The sequence below is a fragment of the Falco biarmicus genome, chromosome 3 (genome assembly GCF_023638135.1).
Source record: "Falco biarmicus isolate bFalBia1 chromosome 3, bFalBia1.pri, whole genome shotgun sequence".
Taxonomy (NCBI): domain Eukaryota; kingdom Metazoa; phylum Chordata; class Aves; order Falconiformes; family Falconidae; genus Falco; species Falco biarmicus.
In genome coordinates this window covers 48013637-48041452 of record NC_079290.1, presented here as the reverse complement: position 1 = coordinate 48041452, position 27816 = coordinate 48013637, and the positions used below count along the sequence as shown (strand labels likewise).

General features: G+C 36.5%; 1 protein-coding gene across 1 annotated transcript in view; it reads left to right on the top strand.

Annotated features, from left to right (window-relative positions):
- LOC130146937 (lipoxygenase homology domain-containing protein 1-like) overlaps positions 1 to 27816 on the top strand; it is a 143613-nt gene that overhangs the window by 12092 nt on the left and 103705 nt on the right. The window contains exons 5-10 of the mRNA XM_056333582.1: positions 2636 to 2725; positions 4782 to 4914; positions 5190 to 5341; positions 7587 to 7741; positions 10174 to 10232; positions 13966 to 14129. Coding sequence (XP_056189557.1) covers positions 2636 to 2725; positions 4782 to 4914; positions 5190 to 5341; positions 7587 to 7741; positions 10174 to 10232; positions 13966 to 14129 — 753 coding nt within the window. The remainder of the gene's footprint in view (positions 1 to 2635; positions 2726 to 4781; positions 4915 to 5189; positions 5342 to 7586; positions 7742 to 10173; positions 10233 to 13965; positions 14130 to 27816) is intronic.

Here is a 27816-nt window from a genome sequence, read left to right as displayed (position 1 = left end):
TCACGTTATGCACAAATTTTATTTCTGAGCTCATTAACTCTTCTAATACTTAGCCATAGCACAAACCAAGATTATTATTGTCAATAATATTAATAATAACACTCTCTATGAATTGGTATAGGCAGGAAGATAACCAACTGTAGTGTTCATTTTCTAAGCGTGTAGGCTATACATTATGATCCTTGGGAATCCTGTTCTGCTAATTAGTGAATAATTTGTAAGCAATATTGGGTAATGGCATGTTTGCAATGTTAGTCCATACATTCTTAAGAGATGGACCAATTTCTCTTCCCTAAAATAGATATTGCCCATTATGGCTATGTGCTGTGGATATTGATCTTGTGAGAGAGCAGAATATTTCTCTGAGCACCTGGGGCTACTACTATGATTCTTTACATCATACTGACACTATTGCTTTCAGGCATGAAACAGCAAATATCACCAAAGTGCTTTTTACTCTAGCCTGCACTAGATAAATCCACGAAGAAAAAGCCTATGAGTAAGAGCCCTTCTTTTTTTTCCTTTTAAACCTTATCCTGTACTTGTTTAGCAGGGTAAGTCTTGAAATGAGGATAGAAATGTAAGACTTAAAAGAATTACATCTTCTTTTTAACATTTGCATCTTTGAGCTTGATCAGTGTTCGCTGGTATGTTCTAGAGCAGAAGATGCCAAATTTTATTTTTTAAAGTAATCAATCTTAGCTCTGGCCAGGATTTCTGGGAAGAAAACAGCTTCTGAAAGCCTATAATAATCAGGCATTTTGGAAACTATTTTCTTTAACCTTTCACTTTATCAGTAGTATGCCCAACCATGAAAAATTTGAGTGGAACTATCTTGAGAGATGAAAACCATTCATATGTGGCCTTCCCTCTTTTACCTTACCCATGTGAGTAGTCATTGCCTGCTTAATCCTTTCTAAGACTGTGCATGAGAAAAATCAAGGCTGTCAGAGGGTTTCTTCTGTGAGATCTCTGCTTGTTTTAGACAGAAGTCACTCTTTGCATTCTGACAATGTCCAATAGGTTTATGTTTTGTATTGATACATGAAATGATCATGTAACTTTTATTTTTTTTTAACCAAAAGGCTAAAGAGGGATTCATTAGAATAAACAGACAACATGACTATATTCAGTGAGCACCAGGTTGGTGAATGAGAAGACAGTATCTCATATTACTTGAGAAATGGGTTAGTTTGTGAAAAGCAGGAAATTACAATCACTGTTTTTTCAGTCAAGCTGTATATAAGCCCTTACTTTACTGTTGCTTTAAACCCAAAGTCTCCAGGTCACCTCTGACAAGGCTACTTATAGACAGAAATATTATGAAGCCTAACAAGGACATCAGACTCTGAATCCACAGAACAAAGCTATGTTCTTAAGCTGATGGAAAAGACAAGAACCATATTGTCACATCAGCATTGCAAACCTGGAGTTAGCACTTATTTTGTTAATGAAATTCAGGTTGACGTAGCAACTATATCAATACAAACACAGGTTTGGATTCCATAGATTCTTTCTTAAACAACAATTATAATTTACTGAGTGCATTTCAATGTTAGGGAAATCAAAGATAAAAGTTATTTGCTTCCAGAAATCTTTGACTAAAGCTTGGTAATGCTGTGACTTCAACATAAAGATTTATTATACAAAAGCACGAAGAGTCAGCTAAAAGCTGGTATGAGAACTGAGGTAATTCTGACCTCTGGAAAGCGAAGAGGGCTTTTTGTTAGTGAAGGTAAAGAATGAATGGGTAATATACTAGTACGTGTTTCCAAAAGAATGAAAAGAAAATAATTTTAGTACAATGTAAATAGCTTTTTTGAATGTAAATTATGGAGAGGAACAAGCTATTGCCAGCCTTTTATTAATAGAATTATTTGAGAAATAACTTTATAACACAATTACTTTTCTTTTCCTATCAGTACCTTACAAATGATGTGAAGTTATTTATGCTCACTTTAAATAATGGTTAAACTTCAAATAAAACCCCACATAAGTGGGATAGGATAGGGTTGCATAGAGTAGATTTCATAAGTAGGAGCACATATAATGCTTGAAAGTGCAAAGTGCTAATGAATGCAAATCATATTCAGAAAGCAAAGATAGTATCACTGATTTCCAGGGTTTTGCAGATGTCCTGCCAGCTTTTGAAAGCTTATTCTTTAAGATCTCCAAAAGTTTTATAACCTTGGTTTTGACATACTAGGGTTTATGGTCATATTGCTGTGCTGCATTATGAAAGAATTGCGACCAGTGGATTTAATTTTGTATTTCTCATTGCTCTCATCAATGGCTCTCACCAGCCCTTTTTACTCTTCAGACTTTGAAGAGTTTTCTCTTCTGCCAAATCATTTCCCTGGCAAGCATTGTAATTTCACTTGGCTATAAAGTGGTGTTCAGACAGAAATCTGCTTAGACAAAATAGAATCAGTCTCTTTTCTGGATCCCATAATCCAAAGTCTGCCAATCAAATATTGTGTCCTGTTCCTGTGCACTCAGATGCTACAAGGTTCAGAGAAATCTAGAACCAGTTGCAAAGATTAATGAGCATGCAGCCTCCACCACACAAGTTTAAAGTGTAAGTTATTATTTTTTTTCTATAATTTTTATGTTGCATTGTTCTGGCTTTATTCAGGTTAAAATAAAAAGCATTGGGAATATCTACAAGATAAGAATTGAACTTGATGGATTACTGAATGAACAATCAGAGTGGAACTTACAAAGGGTGAGATTTTTTATGGTGATTTTTTCCTGTTTTATTAATTTTTGTATGAACTGAAAACCTATCTTTTCACGAAGCCATGGTTTAATGAATTAGAAAATGTTGACTGCAATATGTTCTTATTGCTTTGTGTTCTTAGGTTGCTTTAGAGATGACAAAAGCACTGATACAGTCCATCTCCTAAGAGCTGGAAATATGTAGGATTATTTTGCAATTATTCTGAATTGATGTAGTTTGCAGATACCAGTTTTAGCGTACTGATATATTCTACCAAGTTTTGCTTTCTGAAAGCTCACCTGTACTCTGCAGTGTGTGTTAGGGAGATTCTAGCTATAAATTCAAGCTCTGAAAAATTGAAAATGGTGAAGTAACAGTTATTCCATGACAACTACATGTGAAGAATTAACAAAGTTTGCTTAGGAGTAGAGTAGTCCTAACTGGCCCCAAACATAGCTCACAATTGCAACCATTTTCAGGGAAAAAGAAACTGCTGGGTTTTTTCAGTTTGTTGAATTAATTCTTCTTCTCTGCTTCTGTTTTAACTGTATCTTTTCTTGTGATATCTAGGGAAGTTCACCAGATTAAATTTATACTAAATTCTTGCTAACACTGACCCCTGTGTAAGATTTATTTCAGAATTGCAGATAAATATCTGTCTTCTGTTTCTTATTTTAAATCTGTAAAAGACACGTGTTTATCCTTTGGCTTTGAATTTGTCTTCAAAAGCCTGATTTAGACAAGCAGAATTACACAGTAGTAACAGATTTTTACATTAACCCAAAGGCCTTAACTGTGACTGTACCAAAACTGAATGTGCAGGAATCCTACTTTCCATCCTGGTGGTTACAAAATATTTCTTTAACAATTTGGTCCAAATTTCATAGGGTAACCCTGGGATTTCAAATATTTCTTTTCACAGAAAGAAAGAAATCCAGTTGAAAGCTGTGTTTTTCCCACAAAGCAGTTAATATTTGTGATTGTTGCGAATCAGCAGGGGGAGCTCTGCCAATAAACATTACAGATTAAGAGTCACTCCTGAGCAGTATTTCATGTTAGAATAAATACATGCTTTGGCGTTAAAAGAAATGTTTATTCTACTTAAAATAATACTTTATTGGAAAAGTGAGATAAAGGCATATATTGTCCTGATTTTCTAAGTGTTAGAATTTGAATGTGAATGCTTGTTTTCATAATTTTGTTTGCAAGGCTTATGCTTGCTATATGCAAAACACAACTGCTGAAAGCCAATTTTTTGGCACTTATTTCCTTTTGTTAGTGAAGGCCTATGGAAAGAACTGTACGAAGTAAACATTGTTGTAGTTCAAGACCAACAAGAAATGCTCCCATGAAAGAGGGGAAAGACTGTTTTAGTTATAGGAAATAAGACAGCTATCAGAATGTACAGTGGCAAGTAACTCAATAATTTGAATTCTAACTACTTTCAGAGGAATATATAGAGGGTGTTGGTACCCAGGTTGGCTTTTGTTCTGCTGTAGAAGAGCCAAATATAATAGAAATTGATTTAATATTTCAACATAACCTTTTCTTGCCAAAGTTCAGAAGGATGTAGATGATGAGTTTCATCCTGTTTTCATTTTAATATAAGAAATGTGTCAATCTTTCCACATCTTCCAAAAGCTTAGTCTCTCCTAACCTCACCTGTTAGAAAATTTTCAGTTTACAATACTCCATAGAAGTGGTTCACTGATAGAAATCAGAATTAGTGACATTTCTTATGGCAAAAAAAGCAAATTTCAATTATAGATTTGTTTGTTCCAAGAATGAGTAAAGTCCAGGGCATATTCAAAGAATAGAGTGTGGCAGTTTCACCTGCAATACCACAGGTGTGAGTAAAGATCTTCTCTAGTAACAAGCCCGGCTGCAGAGTAGTGGCCAAAGAAAAAATGTTTTCATACCGCAGTTACGTATGTAATATTTTCTGATCATGTTATTATTTTCTGAGATAGAAGAAAAGATATACAAAAATATGTTTTTCTGTTGAGAAACAAAGCACTGGAAAGAGTGAACTGATTCATAGCTGGAATTGCTTCTTCTCTAGGTGACAATGCAACATCTAAAGAACAAGAAAATGCTGAATTTCCCAGCAAACACATGGTTGTCAAAGAATCGTGATGACAGAGAATTTCTCTGTGAACTTCCAGTAGTGGAAGCTGGAAAACCTATCTATCCAAGTATGTATGTACTTCAGTTGCACAGTTACATACTTATCCATTACCTGGTTTTCAGTTTTAATATAATCTGAATTATATTCCATTTCCTGTACATTCCTAAATGTGGTCTCAGCAATCTTAAAAACAGATAGTTACACTGATTTCTGGAGAATGTATTCCAAAAATTAATTGCAAATCAAACTTGTCGGTGGTGTTCCCATTAAGCTATAGTAGTGAGTAAAATGAATTGTGATTATACCTAACTTGTATTTTCTTCTTTTGGACATTTTCGGAAGTCGTTTTATACCATGTTTATGTGTACACTGGTGACTTGGAGGAAGCTGATACAGATTCTGCTGTTTATCTGTGTATCTATGGAAAGAGAGGAGATTCCGGTCTAAGACTTCTGCATAAAACTGGTATGCGAGTGACACTTGAGAGAGGAATGGTAAGTCTGAAAACCAATTTGCTTAGATGTATAAACATATTGAAGTAACCTATATGGGTCTGAACAGGTTCCTAATAAAAAAGAATCATAGAGGTTTAGCAAAATAAGTTCTAAGAACTAAGGAAAATAATTTTCTGCTGATCAGGAATGACTAGAAAAGTTAAAACACAGGCAGGAAAAGGGGAGGAAAAATGATTTGAAGAATCACCCTAGGATGGTGAGAGGAGCTGCCTATGAATTTAAAACATATTCTGTCAAGCTATGATGAGTTACAGCTGGATCCAAAAAAGTTCACATAAATTGTTCCATGAATTCTGTTCTTAGTAGGACTTTGTTATGTATTTCTTTTACTGTATAATAATATAGTATTGTGATTAATACGGAGCAGATTTAAAGTAATCTTTCTTTCAGTTACCTCCTAGCTCCTCCATAAGTAAAATATACATCATCCTGATTTTCTGCATTAGTGTATGGTTGAATTTTAGGAACTACTGAATTTAATCCTAGCTCTGCCACTAGCCTTATTATGACCTTCCATTAAGCCTGTTTCTTCCTTTGTGAGCTATTGAGGATTAACTCTTGTACATCTAACAAACAGTATCAAGCTGTTAGTGGAACACTCAATTACACAATAAAAAGCAGTATCTAAAATGCTAAGCATAGTAATAACCCACTTGGAAACTTCAGCTGTGTCTATATTATTTTAAAATACGTACTATATTATTAATGTATGAGATTTAAAATTCTACTCAAACTGAAATTCAGAATTGGAGTGGATTTTTCTGGAGGGATTATTCTAGCCCGACTGACAGTAAATTCAGCATATTATTTATACAGGGGCTAAGCAGGGGTGGCTCAAAGTGCACTTCATAACAGAAATGGGTGAATGAGACAGTGGATTGTACGGAACAGCAGAGCAGGGCCTGGGATATGTCTTTTTATGACAAAGGCTGTTGAGCGCTGACTTGAACAATTTGTTTTCATCCCTGCCACAGACACTTTACATGATATCGGACAAATCACTTAAGTTTCCCTGGGTGACCACTTTTTGTATGCTTCTGTTTTGCTGCACAAACCAGTTTAACTTTCCTGAGCAACATTAGCCGTAACTGAGATTCGTTCAAAGAGAATTTTGTTCTGCACCTAGTAAGCTCTTTGAAATGTTAAATATGCCAACAAATTAACCCCTCTGTTAACCCCAAACTACTCTGCATCTTTGACACTTTTGGCAATAATCTCTGTGCTTTAACTATCTACGTAAAATGGAACATTATGCAGATGGCCTTTCAGAAAAAAGATTTCAGCGTTTGTGGAAATCTGGGGTACTATGGAAAAAGCGCAAAAGTGAAGTCACTGGGGAAATCAGTTCTGTTTCACTGAAGTCTATGGGTGGTTGCAGTAAATAATGCATACAGTCATAAAGACAATGAAGATAAAAAGAAATATTGAAAAGCTGTAGTTCTGCCTGTGTACGATTTGAGGCAGGGACCCTTCAGAGAGAATAGCTTGTGGTCATATATTACATATACAGAAGGGAGAGGTAAAGTTGCATAGGCAGTCTTAATTCTGCTGTTTGCTAAGGACTGAGAATTTTACAGATACAAATTTTCCAGTGTAGTGCTTTCCTTCATTTTCCTTTTACTGAGAAGAGTGATCTGGACTGTTACATTTAGAGAGAGAAATCTATATGCTTTTTACTGTGATGGAAAATTAGCAGCCTGGCCTTTCACCTGATCAGCTTCATGCTCCTATGAAAACAATCTTTGCCAACTGTAAGCACAAGCTTAAATGAATAACAAGGGGAAAGTTGCATTTCAGACTCCAGTTTCTTCCAGCAGAATAAAATGTAAATAGAGTAGGTGAGACCAAAAAGAGCATTTTAACTACATTTTACATAAATACCAACAAAGGAGATAAGAGCTTTAACTCATTCTTACCTAGGAGAGAATAATTGTAAATGGTATGGTATTGAGACAATAGTGAGGGTTTGTGTGCAGCGTTTCGGATGATGGCTCACAACACAATCTATTTGGCATTATTGCTGCAGCCTGATTTTAGTAGTGTTTTCTCATTTGCTCTAATACATAATAAAAATACATTTAACTGTTCAGATCCAAACACTTTGAATACAGTCCAGCTGTCATAAAAGCAATGGGAATCTTTGTACACTGTGAGACTTAATGAGGCTTTTAAAAGACTTCAACTTAGTGGTGGCAAAATGCAGCGTGCTGTCTCTGTCTTCTAGGTCAATGCTTTTGAAGTGGAAGCTGTATCTCTTGGAAAGCTGCAGAAGGTGCTGTTGCGCTGTGAGGCTAGTGCCAAGTCCCAGTATTGGTACTGTGATAAAGTCATTGTCAGAGAAACTGAGAACAACTTGGAATATGTTTTCCGTTGTGAAAGGTAATTTTTACGATATTCTTAAATAAGTTTCACTACCATTATTATGCCAACCAATATACTAAATATGAATTTTCCAAGGAAAGACAAATTTGGATTATTTTGCAGTTTTGTAAAATCCACAAAATGTGTTGTTCCAGAACAGATTGCTTGAGTTAATATGCTGTAGGAACCACAGCAAAGATTAAATGCTTATATTGTGGCTATGTTACTAGATTGTGCAGCCTTGTCATAGAAGGATCAGTGCTATCAGCGTGACTTTCCTATTCAGCAAGGAAAAATAAACCACACAAAAAAATTCTAAATTAATTGCATTTCTAAATGGGAAAGAAAAGAGATTTGCCATCCAGGAGTAGCATTCACTCTCTTTATGAACAACAGCATTCCTAGAGAGACAAATATGACATCCAAAAGTCAGAATTCTTTTGTGGTTTTTCCATTTAAGTTGTTAAATGAGCATCTTGAAAGTCAATTGATAAATACTGCATTTCACATGTTTGGAAGAACACTGGTAATCCCACATTTGGAGTTTTCAGTTTTTCAGTCTCTCTCATGGGTATGTGCTTCATTCGAGTGAAATGAAGTGTAAAGAAACAATGTAACCATCTGACAAGGCACTAGAATTAATAATATTTAATTAATAATTATGAATAAATGCCTAGTTATTTTTTCTGGATTTTCAGAAATTTGTTATTTGCAACCCTTGGTGTCACATCCTCAAAAAAAAGAATTAAGATGCTCTCTCACCTTGATAAATCTCTCTAAAACTGAGATCTTTCTTTAATGAGTGACATGTTTTTAAATAGTAGTATAACACAGGATTTCTCTGGAGTAGATTTGGATGCAGACCAGCTATTGTTGCTAGCTGTGGTTGCTACCTTTCTAAAAAAAACAGGGAACATTTCCTAATGGAAGTTCTACAGAGAAATCAGGCCAGCTGCCTACCTCAATCATGACAAATCAACTCTGTCATAGCTGTCACAGCTGTCCTCCAGTGGGTAAGAACAGCTTAGGGATGATGCATGTCAGGGTAACACAGCTTAGGAACGATGCATGTCAGGGCACTTTGCTGTATTAATTCTGTGATAATTAACACCAGATGTTGATCACCAAAATTATTCAGTGGCACTGTCAAGAAGAAACTGAGAGAGGGGGTTTTTTGTTTGTTTCTAATTTTTCTACAAGGCAACACTGCCACTGAAAAATGGTTAAAATAGGTCAGTGATGGGGGTTAGGGGAAGCTTCCTTGTTGGCCAAAATGTAAAGCTGAAACACTGTGCTTTATTCAAGGACGGGGGAAGTTTTTGCCCTTCAGAAATCTCTTTAATATATTACTTTTCAGCTTCACAGCTTTATTTTACATGGATATTTTATGATCCAGGCTATGAAAAAAATGCTGTATTTTTTTCTTGTTTAGCCAAGGAAACATCAGCATTTTGTCTGGCTTAAAAATCTGATATTAGTTTCTGAATATTCAACAGCTCCTACTGGCTTTCAATTATACAGTATTAGTTACAGACTAATACTTCTTAGCATTTAAGATTGCAGAAGATACCTGTGTGGTCAGGTCTTAGCAGAAGTGATATAAATAAGTAGTTGTCTGGTAAGACAAATTTATTTCTTAGGGACTAGTTCTTATATGAATTGACCTGTTAATGTTTTCAAGACAAAAAGTAAGGAACCTTCAAAAGCTGCTCTGGAGTCATCCTGCCCATCTTATGCTGGATTCCCAACAGGCTCATAGGAGACTGAATAGTTTAGGTCATTCCTGGAGAGTCTGTGGAAGTGGACTGAGTAAATAAAAACCAGCCATTTGGAAGCTTACTGAATTATTTCTTTTCCTGTTAAAAATCAGGTTTTTTTTTTACCAAGCAGGAGGAAGCTAAAACAGTTGGTAATCCATGTTCTGAATGAAAAGGTTTTAACATTATCTGTAACCTAGAGTAACATGACTAAGAAACATAACCAATGTTTGCCTTTAATTTGTACTTTCTCAGACTTCTCTGTCCTCAATTTGTAGAAGGAGTAAGGAAGAGCAGTATTTGATTCCATCTTTGTTTTTAACACTGAACTTTGATTTTAAGAAATAGTGCAATAGATAAATACAAATTATACTTAGCACTCAATCCACAGTACTAAAAAAAATGTTCTGTGCCATAGTCTTCTGTTTAGCTATAAAATAAGTACAGTTGTGCCACATGAGTCTCTAATCTGACACAGGTATATTTTACGCTTACACAGCTCTTATGTCTGCACAAATAAAATTCTTTGTTGGTTCAAATAATTTGTACTTAAACATCTATCAGGCAAAATACTAAAATATTAGAGGTAGAGACCTTTGCTGTTATATGTATTCAGTAAGAAAATTTATATGGTAATACAGTGGAGAGTAAGCTGATTCCTACCTGCTTTTCTGCTTTCTTTCTTATTCTTAGGTGGCTTCCATTTGTGTCCCAAGGTGTAATTCATTCAGAAATTGAGTTGTACCCTCAAGGTAAGGTTTATTGTAGCTTTATGAAAGTAAGATCAGTGATTTCTAATTACTCTGAAGAAATCTGGGCTGAATTTACACTTTAAGTATCAGAGTTAACCATTCTGCAGCTTCCTTTGTTACATTTCTGAGACAGTATATTTTGTGTTTGCGTTGTATGATGGGTATAGGTGATAGTGAGAAAATCATAAGGGAATGAATGAGAAGGAAAGTTTTCTTGTATTGGCTAAAATCACAGAATTTCTTTTTCACCTCTTCTTTCAAACTTTTTCTTTAATGTTAAAAGATAGATCCTTTATTAACTGCTTTTTTTGGGTTTTTTTTTTCAGAATTTCAAATAAATCAACAGTTGAAAATGCAAGAAGCAGCAAATGGTAAATGCTGCTTGAGTCTTGTCTTTAGTGAAGATTGTTTCTGTTTCAGAACAAATAGCTTTACACATTGTTGCCATTTCTATTTATTTTAAAACATTAATTACATATACTGTTGAACATTTTAGGAAACCAAACTTCACATTCCAATTTAAACAATAAATCACTTTATTTATGTTTTCTTTTTATTCTGTCATTTTTCTTTCTATAATGTTAATTTCCTCTCTGTTTGAAAATTCATATTTTTCTAGTACTTATTGATGATCTATGTTAATTTCAGATTTTTGTGTTAACATTTTAAACCACAATTCTTTCTCCTCGGCTATATATAGTTTTGTTCTCATCATTAGTTTTTAGTTTTCTTTTTTACCTGTGATTTCATATTTGTTCAGCTTGACTCTTCTGTCCTTGCAACCAGCACAGATTAAATTACATTTCTTAATAACACGTAACCATTTCTCAGCTGTGAGAAGTGCTTCATGCTTTAGATTGAACAATAATTTAGAAGATGTTGTGAGAAAGTTTGAAAATGTTTATTCATAATTCATTTTATCGATCAAGATATCCACAAAGGCCCAAATATCTTGTCTTAAATAGTGTCCCTGTGGCACTTAATGACAAAATTGGTACCCGGTTATTTTACAAATTATGTTCAAATCATATAAGCTGTATTTTGGATCAAAAGTATCTTTGTCCTTCTTCCCTTCTATGCCTTTTTCAGAAGGCTTTAATTTTCTATCTGTTCATCGCTCTTTGTACTGTAGCTGTTCTGCGTGCCTTGCTTCCACAAGGCAAGCATCTAGAGATCTGCCTTTACATAGATCAAATCAGTCTGCTTAGTCCTTTCTGCACCTATAGCTGGGTGTTTACGCTGTGTCTTTTAAGCTTTGCTTGTCTGGTTACACAGTAAAAGTTGCAGTGCATAAAAATTGCCCCATAAGCCAAACAAAAGAAGACAAAGAGCAGGAATAAACTAAGTGTATATCCCACTGGCCTGTCTTCAGTGGAGATGGGCTTGGTCTTGCAGTGAACATTTTATTCACAGCGTTCTCACCCTGACCCTGTGGGACAAATGTCTTTGTGCACCGTTCTCATTGACAAAACTTACCCCTTGTCAAAGCAGATCTGTTTCATGGAAACACAAGGTGGATTTATTGTAAATGCCTCAGTGAGAGTTAGGCAGACAAAAGCACATGCACCAAATACCCTCTTGTTTGGGGCACTTGTTGGAATATGGAACAGTGGGAAAGAGACTTGAAATTGTTTAGCCCATATCTGCAAGGACTGCTCCGATTCCTGGATGAGTAATTCATCTGAGATTTTGTTAATTTACTTTTTTTCCCATGACCTTTTAAAATATATAATTTTCATTCAATCTAACTTGTTGTTTGGGTTTATTCATCTGAGATTTTGTACGTTTACTTTTTTTCCCATGAGCTTTTAAAATATATAATTTTCATTCAATCTAACTTGTTGTTTGGGTTTATTCATCTGAGATTTTGTACATTTACTTTTTTTCCCATGAGCTTTTAAAATATATAATTTTCATTCAAACTAACTTGTTGTTTGGGTTTATTCATCTGAGATTTTGTTCATTTACTTTTTTTCCCATGAGCTTTTAAAATATATAATTTTCATTCAATCTAACTTGTTGTTTGGGGTTTTTTTGTTCGGTTTTTGTTTTTTTTGTAAAACAGATTTTTTTCTGGGAAGTAGAACTTTCTAATGTATTGTATTGTTTCTAATATTCTAGAAAGAAAAAATTATGAAAAGTAATCTGTTCATCCACGTATTCGAAATGAAAGTCACCTCATTACACATTTTCTGTATTCTTTTCTCCTCATGTGTATTCCTCTTCAGTCATTAAGGAATTATCGGTATTCTACCAACTTTCTATGCCAAAGAGAATGAGAATTATGTGTTTGTAATACTTACTGTCTCCAGTTTCTATTTGAAAGCATGCAGGAATGCAACGAGGATTTCTGGCATCAAAGAGATTAGAAATTTTAGGATTCTTCTCCTGTACTCACATTGATGTTCAAACACAAAGTCCTAGTTGTTTCCAGAAAAAGAAAAACCTTCAAAGTCTATATATAGAAGTACAAACAAAACCTTTTTTTTATGTTTTTGTGGAAGTTTGATTCCCTTTTTTGTCTTGAGAGTTGTACTTGTGTGTACACTTACTACACTTACCCTCTGGAGGCAGGAGCTGAGCTAGGTAGAACATACAGTCTCAAGAGTATAACTGTGTGGTTTCAAAACTGCATTGCTTAACAAAAGACAGACTTGGAGAGGATAATAGAATAGAAAAGGCCATCAAAAGCACTTCAGGTACAAGAAATCAGACAATGAACAAGTCCAAAAGAAAACACATTTTGCCTGCTTTTAAATGAATATTTGTTTCTGAATGACTTTTTTTTTTTAATTTTTAGGAGGAGCAGTGGGTCATATTTTACCATTTGTCTGCATCATTCTCATAAATTGAATTGTCCTTATTTTCCAACCAAATGGTCCAACGGAACTTTGTCTTTAAGGAATTGATATTATATTGTTTGAAAACAGAAAAGGCTAACTTTTTTGGTATATGAGCTCTTCTACAGGGCAAGGAGCTCCTGCTTTATGCTCTTTGTTTCTACCTTCAGTGTATAGAGGCTTTTCACCCTTCTAATTGATGTTGATCCTTTTGTAGCCTGGTGCTATGGTTCTTTTGTCATGAAAGTGAGTCTATAGAGAAAGCTGTGAGGATGCAAATTTTCAAAGGCACAAAAGAGCTTGTTACAAGCTGGAGTCTTGTAATTTTTAGTGGAAATCAGATGATTCACTTCCTTTATAGAATCATATAATGGTTTGGCTTGGAAGAGATCTTAAAAGATTGTCTAGTCCACCCCCCTGCCCTGAACAGGGACATCTTTCACTAGTCCAGGTTGCTCAAAGCTTAATTGGGATGCTTTGATAGCTTTTTCCTGTTGCATTTCTTGGTTATAGGTGTTGTCATAATCCAAATTCTGGAGTTTGGGCTTTTCCTGTGATGACCCACAGTGTTACGGCTAGGAATCTCACTAGGCTCTGTGTCCATATTTCCAGCTTTAGTACACTGCAAACCTCCCAAATCATTAAAGTTATGCAACTTGCCTAAGATAAGTTTGAATGATGTAGTATTTAGCCAATCTTCTGTTGCTTCTCCCAGCATCATTACCTTTTTGGTGTCTCTGTGTGTGTGTGTGCATCTATCTATCTAATATAATAGCTGCAGTCCCTGGGATAAACCACACTTTTATTTATATCTTTCAAGTAACTTTGAAGTAACTGACTACATATCAGTAACAGTTATAAAAGCATTCTGATTTTATTTTTTTACTTTACAGAAGGAGACTGGAAGATTACTGTAGTCACTGGGGATTTTGAAACAGCTGGCACAACAGCAACAGTGTCCCTTTACGCTTATGGAGAAAACAGAGCTTCTGGTCCTATTATTTTGGGATCTGGGAGACACCAGCTGTTTAATCCCAACAATGAAGATACATTTAAGGTATAATATGGCTGTTATATAAACACTGGAAAATTCAAAACATATGCAAAAGAGCTTTTCTCAAAACTGAATAATTGTGGTAATAAAAAGGACTCAAAGCAATATGTAAGGATCACTAAGTATTTCTGAGGGAGTGGCTGACTTTTATAATAGTAAGATTTGGACCAGCAAATGTATTCAGAACTGCATCCAGCAGATATAGCACTCTCAGCATCTGCTTCATACCTGCATCTGCTTGATGTGCTACTTTTAACTAGATGTTCATTTGCTGAGGCATAAAAAACTTTGCTTTTTTTTTGTGTTGATGTAGCAAGATAGCCCTGGCTATGGCTTGTGTTGCATAGCCATCTTTGGAAGTGACCACTCTAAGTTCTTCCATGGGTTTCCTCAGACTTTCACTGAAGCACACTGTCATGTGAACCTCTTCTTGGAAAAAGTAAGAAGGAAAGGGGGATGGCTAGGGCCTAGAGTCAAATCACACTGAGTAGCTTAACTCAGATGATTTAGACTAGTGATATCCTACTCCTCTGAAGAAATGGAGAGATTTCTTTCTTCTTCAGAGAAACCTCTGAGAGTGCTTCAGAAGCATGACATTTCCCAGGGCTTCTCCAAGTTCCTATAAATCCTACAATTTCTCCAGTTCCTATAGTTCCTCAGGACTGTACCTGTTGCAACCATTAAATCTGTGATACCTCATTTAGGTTGGAATAATTTATGCATAGTAAACAGATGATGGGGAATCAGTGACAGATAGGACAGGAAGCTAAATTTTTGTTTTCCAGATTGAAGTATTTATATGTAAGATCTTGCAGAGGCAAATCAATGGTGGTCTTTCCCTTACTTTTATTGAAGTTGAAAGTAACTTGGCTAAAGTTTGCAGATAATGCTGGTTTAAGATTATCTCATATCAAAACAGGAAGGTGAAATCAGTGTTTACCTGAATACAAAATGTAAGTGTTCCTTCGCAAATAACTCTGGCTAGATAATCATCCTGGATATTTAGTCACCTGATTAATGCTGTCTGACAGCAAGTTCTTGCTCATTTATCCAGTTCATTGAGGGAAGTACCAAGAACATTTGCTTGTTTTCTTTCTCTTTGGAAGGAAAAGTATGTTTCTAAATGCATAATTTTCATCCTTCCAGCATCAAAGACCTGATACCTAGTTGTCCTGGTTTTGGCTGAGAGAGAGTTAATTTTCTTCTTAGTAGCTGATACAATGCTGTGTTTTGGGTTTAGGGGGAGCTCTGATGATCTGGTGCTATCCACACTAGCAGCCAGGTTTAGGTCTTCTATACTGTACCTAGGTCTTTGTGCCTGATGTTTTTCTTTGGTGATATACCACTGAAAGCCTGGAAGAGGCTTGGAGGCTAGGTGCAGCACTTTGGTGCAGTTTAGGTGCAATGAATCTGCACTGAGGAGTACAACTTAAAGATTTCACAAGATCTAATTGTATAATCAAACTTTTAAACTCATGTGTAATGAGACCTTTAAACTTCAGAGGTTCTTGAGAAGTCTTCTCCCTGAATTCTAACCACACCATCAAAGTTTCAAGGTTAATCAGATTACTGTCCATCCATTATTTCTCAAAACCACTTACTTGACTTTCAATCTGTGTTGATCAATGGAGAGAGAAAGAACAGAACAGATAAAGTATTTTTTCTTCTTTTTCCCACATATTTTTTCCCCTTAAACACCTCAATTTGATCAGGTAGCTGAGATTTTTGTTAATCCAAAAGAAACTTGTGTCCTGCAAATATTTGAGCACTTTGTAACTCTACAGTTTTCCAACATTAAGAGCACAGTGTAATAACATCAATATTGCTAAAAACTGTGGAGTTGCAGAAAAATTGAATAGCCCTTATCAATTTCTATTACACCACTTTAATCTGTTAACTACATTGGGGAAAATCTTGATTAAATGGTCCTTGATTTGCAGCCCTTGTGAAGGAATGTGCTGCGTATTTGAAGGCTATTTAAACTTCAGGTAACCCCCTTTTTTTTAAAAGAAAGTGTTAACTGATACAGGGAGCCACAAGAGTTCAACATAATATAGTGGAAAAAATAATCACAATCATATCCCACAAAACCAATCAAAATACCATCTCATTTCAAAATCCCTTTGGACACAGATATGTGACAAGAGATGACAGAGAAATGGCCCACAAAAAGAAAATGAGGCAAAACTGTACTAAATTCTCTTAATAAAAATCAAGAATAGTAACCTGATAGAAAGTACAGTTAAATGCATGGTAACTTGGTTACCTAACAGTAAGTAGTGAATATTCAGTAATGTTTAAAGTAATAAAAAAAGGAAGTTATTAAAACTTGAGTAAATCCAGTGGTGCTCCTCTATATACCCCTGAAATTTTGTTGCTCATCAAGAACTTGATTTTGGTGTTTCTTGCATTGCTGTATATAGCCGGTGTGACTTCATTAACTTTGGCTATCTCTGATTAAGGTTTGTGTAAATTAGATTAAAACCTAGTCAGTGTAATGGAGGTAGAATGTAACAAGTTTATTGCCCTTGGAGGTTTCCATATGATGGTAGCATGTGAAATTCACTGAAGGTAATTTACAGTTATTGTTGATGAAGGGAGTTTTTCTTTCTGGCTGGATTCTTGGGTTCTAGGTTCTCACAAGACAGTTGTGTTTAAACTGCACTATATTTACCCGTGTGGCTTAGCAATTTTTTCCTACCAGATGGGAAAGTCAGGGATAAACAATTTGGGAATGGGAAAGCAAAGGAATTTAAATTTGATGAATTTCCCTTTCTGCTTTGTAATTGTTCCTGCGTGTTCAAAGAAACTACTTCTAGGCTATGGTTTTCTGCTTCTGTTACTATTCAGACATAGTTTTCAGGACATAATTTTTCTGTTGAGAGTCATTCCTCCTCCAATAGAGGGACATCAATCTACCATAAGTCACAGCTTTCATCAAAACTGTGATCTGTTTCTTGCATTTTCCTCTGGTGTCATCACAGTCCCTGAGTATTTCTCACTATTTCAAAAATACTGATTTTGGCAGTATGTTGAGTTGCTCAAGACACTGGAGCTTTAATTATATTGCAAATTACGTTCTCCAGAGCCCTATATTCTGCATCATCATTCTCCGAAAGATGGCAAATTATCTTTTATGAGTCTACACATTGTTTGATAAAGAAATTCTTTTTATAAGTAGTCTTTTAATGTTTGATCATGGCAAATATTCCCTTTTGTGTCAAAGAGAACTAAGCAGAAGACTATAAGCCTATTATTTTCTGTAAAAGCCAGCTACAGTCTCTCAATTTTTATTACTTTGATACAGAATAATTCCATACCTTCAGGTACAAGTTCTGCTCTTCCAGTAATAATGAAGTCAGTAAAAGCACTGACTGGTGCAGTGCGTCCGCTTTCAAAATGTTGCATGCTAGTGTTAGTGAGAGTGGCAGGACCTAGCACCTCCCTAACAAGAATTCTTCCACGTTTTGCTTTGTAAGTTTGCTTCATTATCAGCTCTGCAATCTCTTTAGGGAAGTATTGGTCTTACTGATCTCGATGCATTGTCAAGTGTATCTCAAATAACAATATATTAAGCTATTAAGAGTCCTGGACTTTTTTCTAAGAAATCTTCAAAATCTTCACTTTACTCTTAGGTTATATTTTGTAGTTGATGGGTGTCTTTGTAAGGAAGATAGTTGTTTCATGTTTGCAAGCATGGGACATGGGAGTATGCATGGTGTTTTAGGAGAAATGGTAACCGGAATCCATCCCTGGTGTGAATTTTTCTGCATGAGCCCATTTCTCTAACTTGTAAAGCTGGTGCCATATCCAGTCACACTATTTAAGGTTTCTTCATCTGTACAAACAGCCTTTAAACACTGCCATACTCTATCAGGGCAACATGCCAGAAAGTAATATAGGTAGATGAAAAGCAGGGCTCCTACTAATACTTGCAGAGATACTTGATCATAAAACTTAATAAACAATGTTCCTATGATGAGATTATTACAGTGTTAAACCCAGCCTTTTTCCTTCCAGTCACATGTACATTGTTTGTAAAGAACTGTGTTCCTCAGGTGTTCTTTATGCTGTATTATATCACATGGAGGCGTTACACTTAGAAGTTTATCTGTTGCTTTTCATTTTGGTTTCCTCCTGTTTAAATGAAATTATCAGTAATTTTAAATAATCTATGAATTATTAATTGACACTTTTTCCTTTGGAATCAGCCCTACGGGCTGTAAGAATCTGTTATGTTTCACTGTGTGTCTTTCATTCCTGTATCCTGTATCCATATTCATTCTTTCATCAGTCAAAGCTGGGAACTCTAAAGTAAAATGAGAAACAGTGGGGATAAAACCTAATTTTATAAAAAGAGGTTGAAACAAATCCATTTTCATGCTTTTCCTCCTATTGTTAAAATAAAAGAGCCTGTAATGAGCTCAGTGAGAATTCTTCCCAAGTGGGAAGATTGCTAAAGTGACCATAAGCACTAATGTAGCTATCCACTCTCTTAGCCTTGGGACTGCCAGTGCCTAAAAGCTGGGCATAGCTTGTGTCCTGCTATTTTGCACCTGTCCCTGTTTGCCATAACGGCCATTTAGGTCCAGAAATGGTTGAATAAAACTTAGAGAAACTCAGGCTTTAATCAGATACACTTAAGGCAGCACAAAACAGTCATACTGCTGGCTTTAACTCAACTTGAAACTGTCCGTTTCTCTACAAAATGTATGTGAGAACAACATGAACCTTATTCCTTACTGAGATAAAAGGGAGAAGTGTGTAAAATGATCTTCATCAGCCACAGGCTGTGCATGAGGCAAATTTTAACTTGTTCCAAGAAAGCAACATACAAGGATTGTAAAAATGTCACAAACAATCTTGGAGAAAAACACAATTAATCTCATATTCAAGAAATGAGGGAGTGAACATGATGCTGTACTGTAAATCTGCAGTACAGTGTGTATTATGTATGTAAGTTTTTCCCTTCTAAGGTAGTTTCTTGAGAGAAATTTAAGCACTCAATATTAGGTTTAATCTTTCAGCCATATATCTGTAAAACGTCTTTTTTTTTTGCTACCTGATGGCAACACAAGTCCAAGACAAATGTACATTAAGACCCCCTCTCTGTCTCTCTTGAGTCACTTCTCCCTCCCAGGTTACGCTGTCCGTTTAGCCCCCCCTGGCAGGCTTCAGAGGGTTGTTTCTGAAATGCTGTGACACCAGTTTCCTTTGTTAAGCATCTCCCTGTTAAGAGCTCCCCCACTTTCCTATATCAAGTGCCCAAACACAGCTTCTGACTTTACTAATCCATGCTCCTCTTGCCTTGCCTTCCTCTCAGCCATTTTCTATTCATATTCTTATGCCTCCCATCATCTCAGTATCTGAGAGCTTTTCAGAAGTAAGTGGTATGACTAATGTATGGCTTATTCTCTCTTGCTCTTAAAAATATTTTTTTTTTGTTTGGGCTTAGTACAACTCTATGAAGAGAATAGACACTACACAGTACAGGCCTTCTACTAAACAAGATGAGATCAATTTTTCTTGCATTGAAACAGAAGATGGTAAAGAGATACATTTTGTGATGGCCCTTAGTTTATATGGCCAGCTCTTCGGCAGCCCTTTAACAGTTCTATCTTCTGCAAAAATTATTTTCATTGTGCATTATAGGAATTAGTACTAGCGATGCTGAATCTTGTTCTCACCCTAGAGATAATTATGTCAATAAGGTGATGCCATTGCACTGAGTGCTACACAGTTACAGAGTAGTTGAGGTTAGGAGGCATCACCGGAGATTTACTAGTCCAGCCCCTTGCTCAAAGCAAGGCCAGCTAGAGTAGGCTGCCTGGGACTGTCCAGTCAGGTTTTGAATATCTCCCACTCTACAGCTTCTCTGGGTAATCTGTTCCAACACTGGACCACTCACCCCTTTTTTTTTTTTCTTATATATTTAAGTGGAATTTACGGTGTTTCAGCTTGCACCCATTGTCTCTTGACTGTTCACTGGATACCACTGAGAGGAGTCTGGCTCTGTGTTCTTTAGCCCCTCCCATCAGGTTTTTCTGCAGATTCATATGATCCTCCCCTAAGCTTTCTCCTCTCCAGGCTGAACAGTCCCAGCTTTCTGTGTTTCCTCATGTGAGAGATGCTCCAGTCCCTTAATCATATTCATGGCCAGTAAAAACCGGATTCTTTCTGTACTGGGGAGCCCAGAATCGGATACAGCACTCCTGGTGTGTCTCATCAGGGCTGAGTAGAGGGAAATATTCACCTCCCTTGATCTGTTGGCAACATTCTTCCTACTGCAGACCAGAAGGCTGTTGACATTCTTTACATTAGGATGATATAAAACAAAATCCTTTAGTCCCTTGGAAGGCAATACAGAAAATCGAAGTCTGATGGGCTCACAGTAACCTACACTGTTCAGAGAAGAAATTGTCAGATGTAACCTTTTTTTCTGAGCTGATGACTTCATGCCTGAATGATAAATATTGCTGTGAATCCACCAGGAGATGACAGACATATATTGCAGAGGCTGGTTCATAATCTGTCAGGGTATCATAGAAACAACTGTCAAAAGGAAAGTAAATCAGAGATCTAGTCCTACTCCTAAGTTGTAGACTGAGGTGACTACTCTGTACCTTTTCTTAAATGAATCTTCATATGCCTTCAGACTCTGAAGCACTTTTATGGGCCCACTAGCATAATCTTTCCTACCATGTATCACTTCTTCATGCGTAAGGTGCACTTGTCCAATCACAGCATCATTCCATTAGCATGATGTGCATGCATGTGGTGAAGGTCAAATAAAGCTTCAGTTTTCTTGCATGACCTGACCTTTGTTGAGCTTTCTTACAACCAGTGCTAAGCTGTATCCCAGTTAACATCCTCTGGCAGGCAGTGTTTTAACTCCTCACCTAAGCACTGTGGAAAGTTTCAAGTCCAGTAAAATACTCCTGGTCTGACTCAGAAAAACACAAATCACTCAGAAAAAACTCACTTCTTATGTAAGTAGCTACATTCTCCTAACGGGAGTTTTGTGCTTACTTTCAGGAACTGACACCCTGATACCATAAATTCTTGGTGTTGGCACAATTTAATTAACCACAATGTAAAAGAGAAGTTATTCTGAGCTTTAATGTTACTCTTCAAACTTTTTCCTATTTGTAGTACTTGAGGGTGGAAAAAATAAGCTGTCTGCTGGTACCATTATTTTAGCATGTAACAACAGTGTGACATTTCCTTTCTCTAATTAACCTGGTAACAGATAATTGGCATCCATGTTAGGGAATAGTAGCACGTTGTTAGCCTGTATAGGAAGGTCAAGTGATTGAGCATTGATACTGGACTAGCTACAGAATTAAAAGAGCTTGAATGAACTGGAAAAGAAAGTATTTAACTGTCACTGTGCGATGAGCTGTACTTGTTTACACAGCTTTGTGACTGAAGCAAGTATGAAGTGGGAAAAAATGCCAGTTTTTGTGTGGCCTTTAATCCTACTCCTTACATGTCTCTATCCACCTTTTTCACGAGACTGTTAAGTTTCTATGTGAGCACCTGCGACATATTCGAATTCTTGAGTTAGTGTGTAAACGTGCCAAGTTTGTTGGACACAAATAACAAATTGGATGAATTCAGACATCTGGAAAATGCAAGCACTGTGGGCAGACTCTGGATACTTTACCGGTACATTAGTTGTGATATTTTTGGCAACATTTACCAGCTGCATGCTCAAAATATAAAAATATCTTCCACTTCCAAAGATTTCTCCATCATATGCAGATGCTATAGAAGTTAAACTAATGCAGTCAATGATTTCTTTTTCTTTTGGGAATCCAGCTGCTGCACATGACTTCTCTGAAATTCTGTTAATGAGGTGGCCTTACATGAAATAAATAACTGTCCGTTCAAGTATAGCCTCTAGCAGTTTTGTTAGACATTGGGATTTTGGTGTAGCTGCTTCTGAAGTGTTGACTTTTCCAAATGATTGTCATGCTAGCTTGAGTTTATTTCAAAAAGTTTGTAGGGTACTTTCTGTACAACAGGAAACAGTGATGTTATTTTGCTTATTACAGTATATAAAAGAGAAATGGAGTCATTACACATATTCTTTCCATCCTTTTACTGAAGTATCTTTCCACTAAAGTTCTTGTTAAGCCAAGGAACTTTTCACTTAAACATCTCAAGTACATGAAAATAGGTCGTACGGACTCCACTCAAAATGTCATAGGTATGCAAGGGACTGAAAAGACTGTTTGCATAGTTCATTTAGAAATGAAATTAAAATTTAGTCCTTGCATCCTCTTTAGGAAGAACTTCATGCTGATAAAACTACATTTTAATTTATGTTTAGAGACAAATTGTAAAATACAAGCTTTGTTAATCTTCAATTTCAAAAAGCAAGGCCGAGTTTTCTAATGCATGATGTAGTGAAAATGTTCCATTGCCTTTGGCAAGAAGAGGATTTAGTCATATACTTGTACAAACACCTAAACAGTAGCAATGAGCAAAGCATACAGTTGTATTAATTAGCAGGCTAATCTTGTGTAACTGCTTGCAAACATTTAGCATGTAGGTGTGGCTGAGGCAAAGCTACCTCTGAAAATGTGGCCCTCTTGAAAGTGGTAGACAGTTTTTTCAATAATACATATTGGTACCGATACTATAAAATATAATGAGTGTTGATAATATTGCCTGTAACAGTGAAGAAAAATACTACAGAGAGAATTCCTACTGTTGTTGTACTCACAATAATATCATTAACATTAATAAGTGCTGGCAATCTCTCACATAAGCAGGGTCTGTATGAGGTCCAGCCCCTTTAGAGCTGATCACAGAATTTGGCACAAATCGATTGACGCATTAGAAGGAGTTTCACAGTCAACCAAAAGGTGAACTATAAATGATGGATGATTCAAGTGTTCTATAAAACTTTTTGCTGAGAAGAGGCTGAGGTTGGCACTTGCCAGATCTCTCTAATAGGCAATCCCTAAGAAAAGATAAATATATCTGATGTCTGTGATACCTAGATTCCTTTACCTCAATGAGATACCTGTTTCCATGCCCTTGTTTGTTACCTCTGCAGGAGTTTAGGTCTTATTTATGTTCTATACGTGGCTAATGTAAGCCACATCAGAATGGCAGCTTCATATCCCCGAACTGTTATCTTAAATTTTATGACTTTGAATTTCCATCCATGTCCAAACTCTGCTATATCAAGCTGAAGAATTTACAGGGAGAAAGGAACTTTGCAAACCAATTTTTAGTATTTTTAAAATACAGACATTTGAACCTCTTCAATGCTTTGACCTTGGTTGAGGATTAGATGTCTGTGCTCTGTTGCAGTGGCCAGCAAAGATGAGCCTCAAGCTGCTTACTTTCACTGCAACACTGCTATTCCATGCTCACCAGCAACAGAGTGCCATGAGAATCTGGACTGGCCAGTCTGAGGGATGGTTTTACTAACCCAAGTGTACAGTTGCTAGGACTTTAGCAGATTTGTTCTGAGCGGTGTAGACCTATGCGCAAATACATCAGTCTTCTATCTCTGTGTGTCCTTGTCATTTAGGAGCTTTGAGTACCTGCAACATCCAATTACGGTGTAGTGGAGAAATGGTTTTATTATATTGACCACGTTCTTCAGTAGATTTACAACATATCTGCTGAGCAGCTTGTTGCTATTCCTCCATTATTCTGTCTGCACAACTGCCAGCGACAACAGAAATTGCATGATTATATGAGAGACTGGGTAACTGTAAGTGAGATCACATTATCCTTGAGGGAAAACACTAGATTTACAAAGTTAGCTAGGAGAATTATAATTGATAATTTTTGATCTGCCAGTTGAGTTATGGAAAAATAGCAACTAACCCCAAATGAACCAAAAAATTTAGAGAAATATACAGAATTTTGGACTTGTGTCTTCTTCGTATCTTAAAATTTATGAAGAGAGCTTTGCAGCATTCCTGTGAGAGACAGATGTCTAACTGTTGTCCTTGCAACAGTGAAGCAAAGCAGGCTTGTGAATTATGTAGTTTCTCACGATGCTTAAAGCAGATCCAAGAATAGAATCTAGCTGTCTGATTTCCAGAGTGATGCTTTAGTCCTGGGACCCATCCTATCTTCTTTGCATGGCCGTTTATTGCAGTTCTGTCAGAAAGGCTGTTTCCATGTAAAATGGAATGTTACTTTTGCAGCCATGGTGCCACAATATAGAACTAAGGTTTTAGTTTATAAGGGCAATAAAGTAAACTTTGCTTTACAACTTTTTACAAAATGTTCTGGCTGTGAAATTAGGTTTGTAAATGCCAGGTTGTGTTCAAGTCATGCAGAAGTTAAAGGCAATTTAATCAATACTGTAAATAAAGGAACAACCTCGGGATACAGTGTTTATGTCAGTAAAAGAATACTATTAGCTGTACTGTGTTATGAGAATTTTTTCATCTGCATTTAACTGCAAGAGCAAAATTTGACATACATTTGACAGGATTCTGACTGGCAATAAGTAACATGTTAGCAAGTCAATACCACTGAGAGACCAATGTGATATCTGATCTGACAACAAAATGAATTGTTCCAAGCCCCAAAACTACAACAGAAGCTGAAACTAGTTTTGTAATTGTATTACATGTCTTATAGAACATCATACACAGTCGATTTGCTCTCTGCCTTGACATCCTTGCCTTAATTTTCACCAAGAATAAACATGACTTTTTTCCCCCAGAACACCCATAAACAATTGATAGAAACAGAAGTGTTATTAAGCATGTTATTAGTCTGGCGGTGTTCTAATTATTTTGGAGACCTTTCAGTCTCAGAAATATGCCATTACCTATATGCCCTGCATAGCTTACCATTCCAAACCCCACAAAATTTGTGAGTCTAGTAGACTGAGATGCTTTATACTCTTCCTCACTGTAGTCAAAAGCAAGCAAATACATTTGACTTGACACTTTGGACAAATTCCCACTTAGCAGGTGCATAACTTTCTTAATTTTGTTATATTGTGTCGTCTTTCAGAGTGTGAATGTTAGGGAAGGATAGGAAGTACAGAAGGACGCTAATACAGGGATGTTTACAGATGCTAAACAGGACTTTAATGAATGTAATTGAACTGCTTGCAACTAGGAGCATCTCCTGGTCTAGACAGAGCTTTCTGTTCTGTACTGATTTTTCTTGAAACTCCATTTGATTAGGTTTGATGGATTGCCGTGTTTACCTAGTAACAGGAAGTCCCTACATGGTGATATGGTGATGAATGGGTTTCATCATTTTCCTCTCCTTTTTCAAATTGCCTTTCTTTTTTTCTTTTTTCTTTTTTCTTTTTTTTTTTTTTTTCTTTCTTGGTCAGCTATCCTATCACTGCTTATTTTCCTGGGCTCTTCCCTCCAGGTGTACCAGTGGTCTCCCAAACATCAGCTACAATGTGGCCAGCAGGTTGAGGGAGGTGATCCTGTCCCTCAGCTCTGGTGAGACCCCACCTGGAGTGCTGCATCCAGCTCTGGAGCCCTCAATACAGGAAGGACATGGACCTGTTGGAGCGAGTCCAGAGGAGGGTCACAAAAATGATCAGAGGGGTGGAACACCTCTCCTGTGAGGACAGGCTGAGAGGGTTGGGGTTGTTCAGCCTGGAGAAGAGAAGGGTCTGACAAGACTTTACTGCAGCCTTTCAGTTCTTAAGGGGGCTTATAAGAAAGATGGGGACAAACTTTTCAGAGGGGCCTGTTATGATAGGTTTTAAACTAAAAGAGGGAAGATTTAGACTAGATATAAGGAAGAAATTTTTTACAATGAGGGTGGTTAAACACTGGAACAAGTTGCCCAGAGAGGTGGTAGATGCCCCATCACTTGAAGGTTTCCTTCAAGGTCAGGTTGGACTGGGCTCTGAGCAACCTGAGCTAGCTGAAGATGTGCCTGCTTATTGCAAAAGGCTTGCACTAGATGACCTTTAAAGATCCCTTCCAACCCAAAGCAGTCTATGATTCTATGTTACAATGTCGAAACGCTTTGTAGATTCACCTGGAAACACATCTTCCATCTTAGACTTCTTTCTGAGAAAAATGCACTTTAGCATAGTATGAAAAATAAAATTAATATAATTAAGAAAGTCACTTTAGCATAGTATGATAAATAAAATTAATATAATTAAGAAAGTTACAACTTCAATTGTCAGCCAACTCATATGATACCCACTATAGATATGCAGAATTCTTTTTATCTATAATATTTCAGTTTGCCTCACAGCCAAATGACTGATAGATGCTTCAGAAAACAAAAGAGGCTCTTTGACAGTTTCCTGGTACTGGCCGAGAGATGTAGTAATGAATACTGTAATCAAAGATGCCAGTGACACTCTTGCAAGAGGGTTTATGCCAGATTTTAATCATGGCCATGATGTCACAAGGTTTCAGTGCTTTATTTACTAAATTGCCCTTTAACACTTCTGCACCAAATAGCAGCCAGTGCCTAGATCTCAGGAGAGCACTACCTTTATTCACCAATACTATACTTTATTCAATTCACAATAACGGGTGACAGTTCTAATATATTGTAACATTTATTTGCAAGAGAACCTTAGCGGTCACTTGCTCACTGCACAGGTCTCTGCTTTGTAGCTGTTATTATTGTATATTTACATCTACAAGCTGTAGATGGTTATTATGGCAACTCAGCCTATGTCCTGGCTACGTTTGTGGTTAGTTTCAGAGCTTTTTGTCTGCTGCTGTAATTCTGCCGTGAGTATTAGCAGCATATTTTTGATGTACATGGTTTTACTGCATTAATGTTATAATCATGCCTTCAGTTAGCACTTCTTACTTTAACAGACTGTTTTAATACAGGAAAACCTACTACTTTGGACGTAAGTGTGACTCTATCCAGACTTTACACCACTAGTGTATGTGTCATGATGTCATGTTATGAGACTGAGTTGCGCCAGACTTGCCTCAGGGATGCAAGAAAATGATGATCAATTAGGGCTGCTAAGACTCTCTTCTGTGATGTTCCTCATGACCAAGAAATGTCAATGTTACACTAGCCTGTGTCAATGCATGGGAAAACATTTCAACAGAAGAGTGAAAAGGGTATGTCTCTAGTGTCTCTGATATTTCCCAGCTCCACAGAGAAGAGGAGCATTACCTTTTAGTCTTCCTCAGCAAAAAACATCGAAGAGGAAACTCTCACTGTGGGGCAGGCTTATCAATATTATCTTCCAGAACAGATGCAATGGACCTTCAAACACACTTCTTAGTTCACCCGTTTTGGTGATTCAGGCTACTGGCGCAATGTTGGTGTTAGTTATTTGTCAATCTGTTTTTTGTCTGTTTGAGTTTTGTTTTGATGCTAAACAGTACAAAATTGGTATAATGGTAAAAGAAACAACTACTTTTTGTTATTTTTTTCATCTGTAATTTTTTTCCCAATACCTGAGCTTTCAAACAATTCACTGAAAATGAAAGTAGTTAACTCTGCTTTTGTGCTTAAGTTCCTGCCATCAGCTTTGCTCAAAAAACTTCTGCAGCCCAAAACAAAGTGTCTCTTATTTCAGGACTGCAGTATTCCATGTGACATAGTCATGCTTTATTGTTTAAATTTGCTGCAGTGTGGCGTCAGCACTCACAGAAACAGTTAACCCTGACACCAGTGCACATAAAAATAAAAGACAATGAGAAAAGTGGGCCATAGCAGACCGATAAGTGGTAGGAATAGT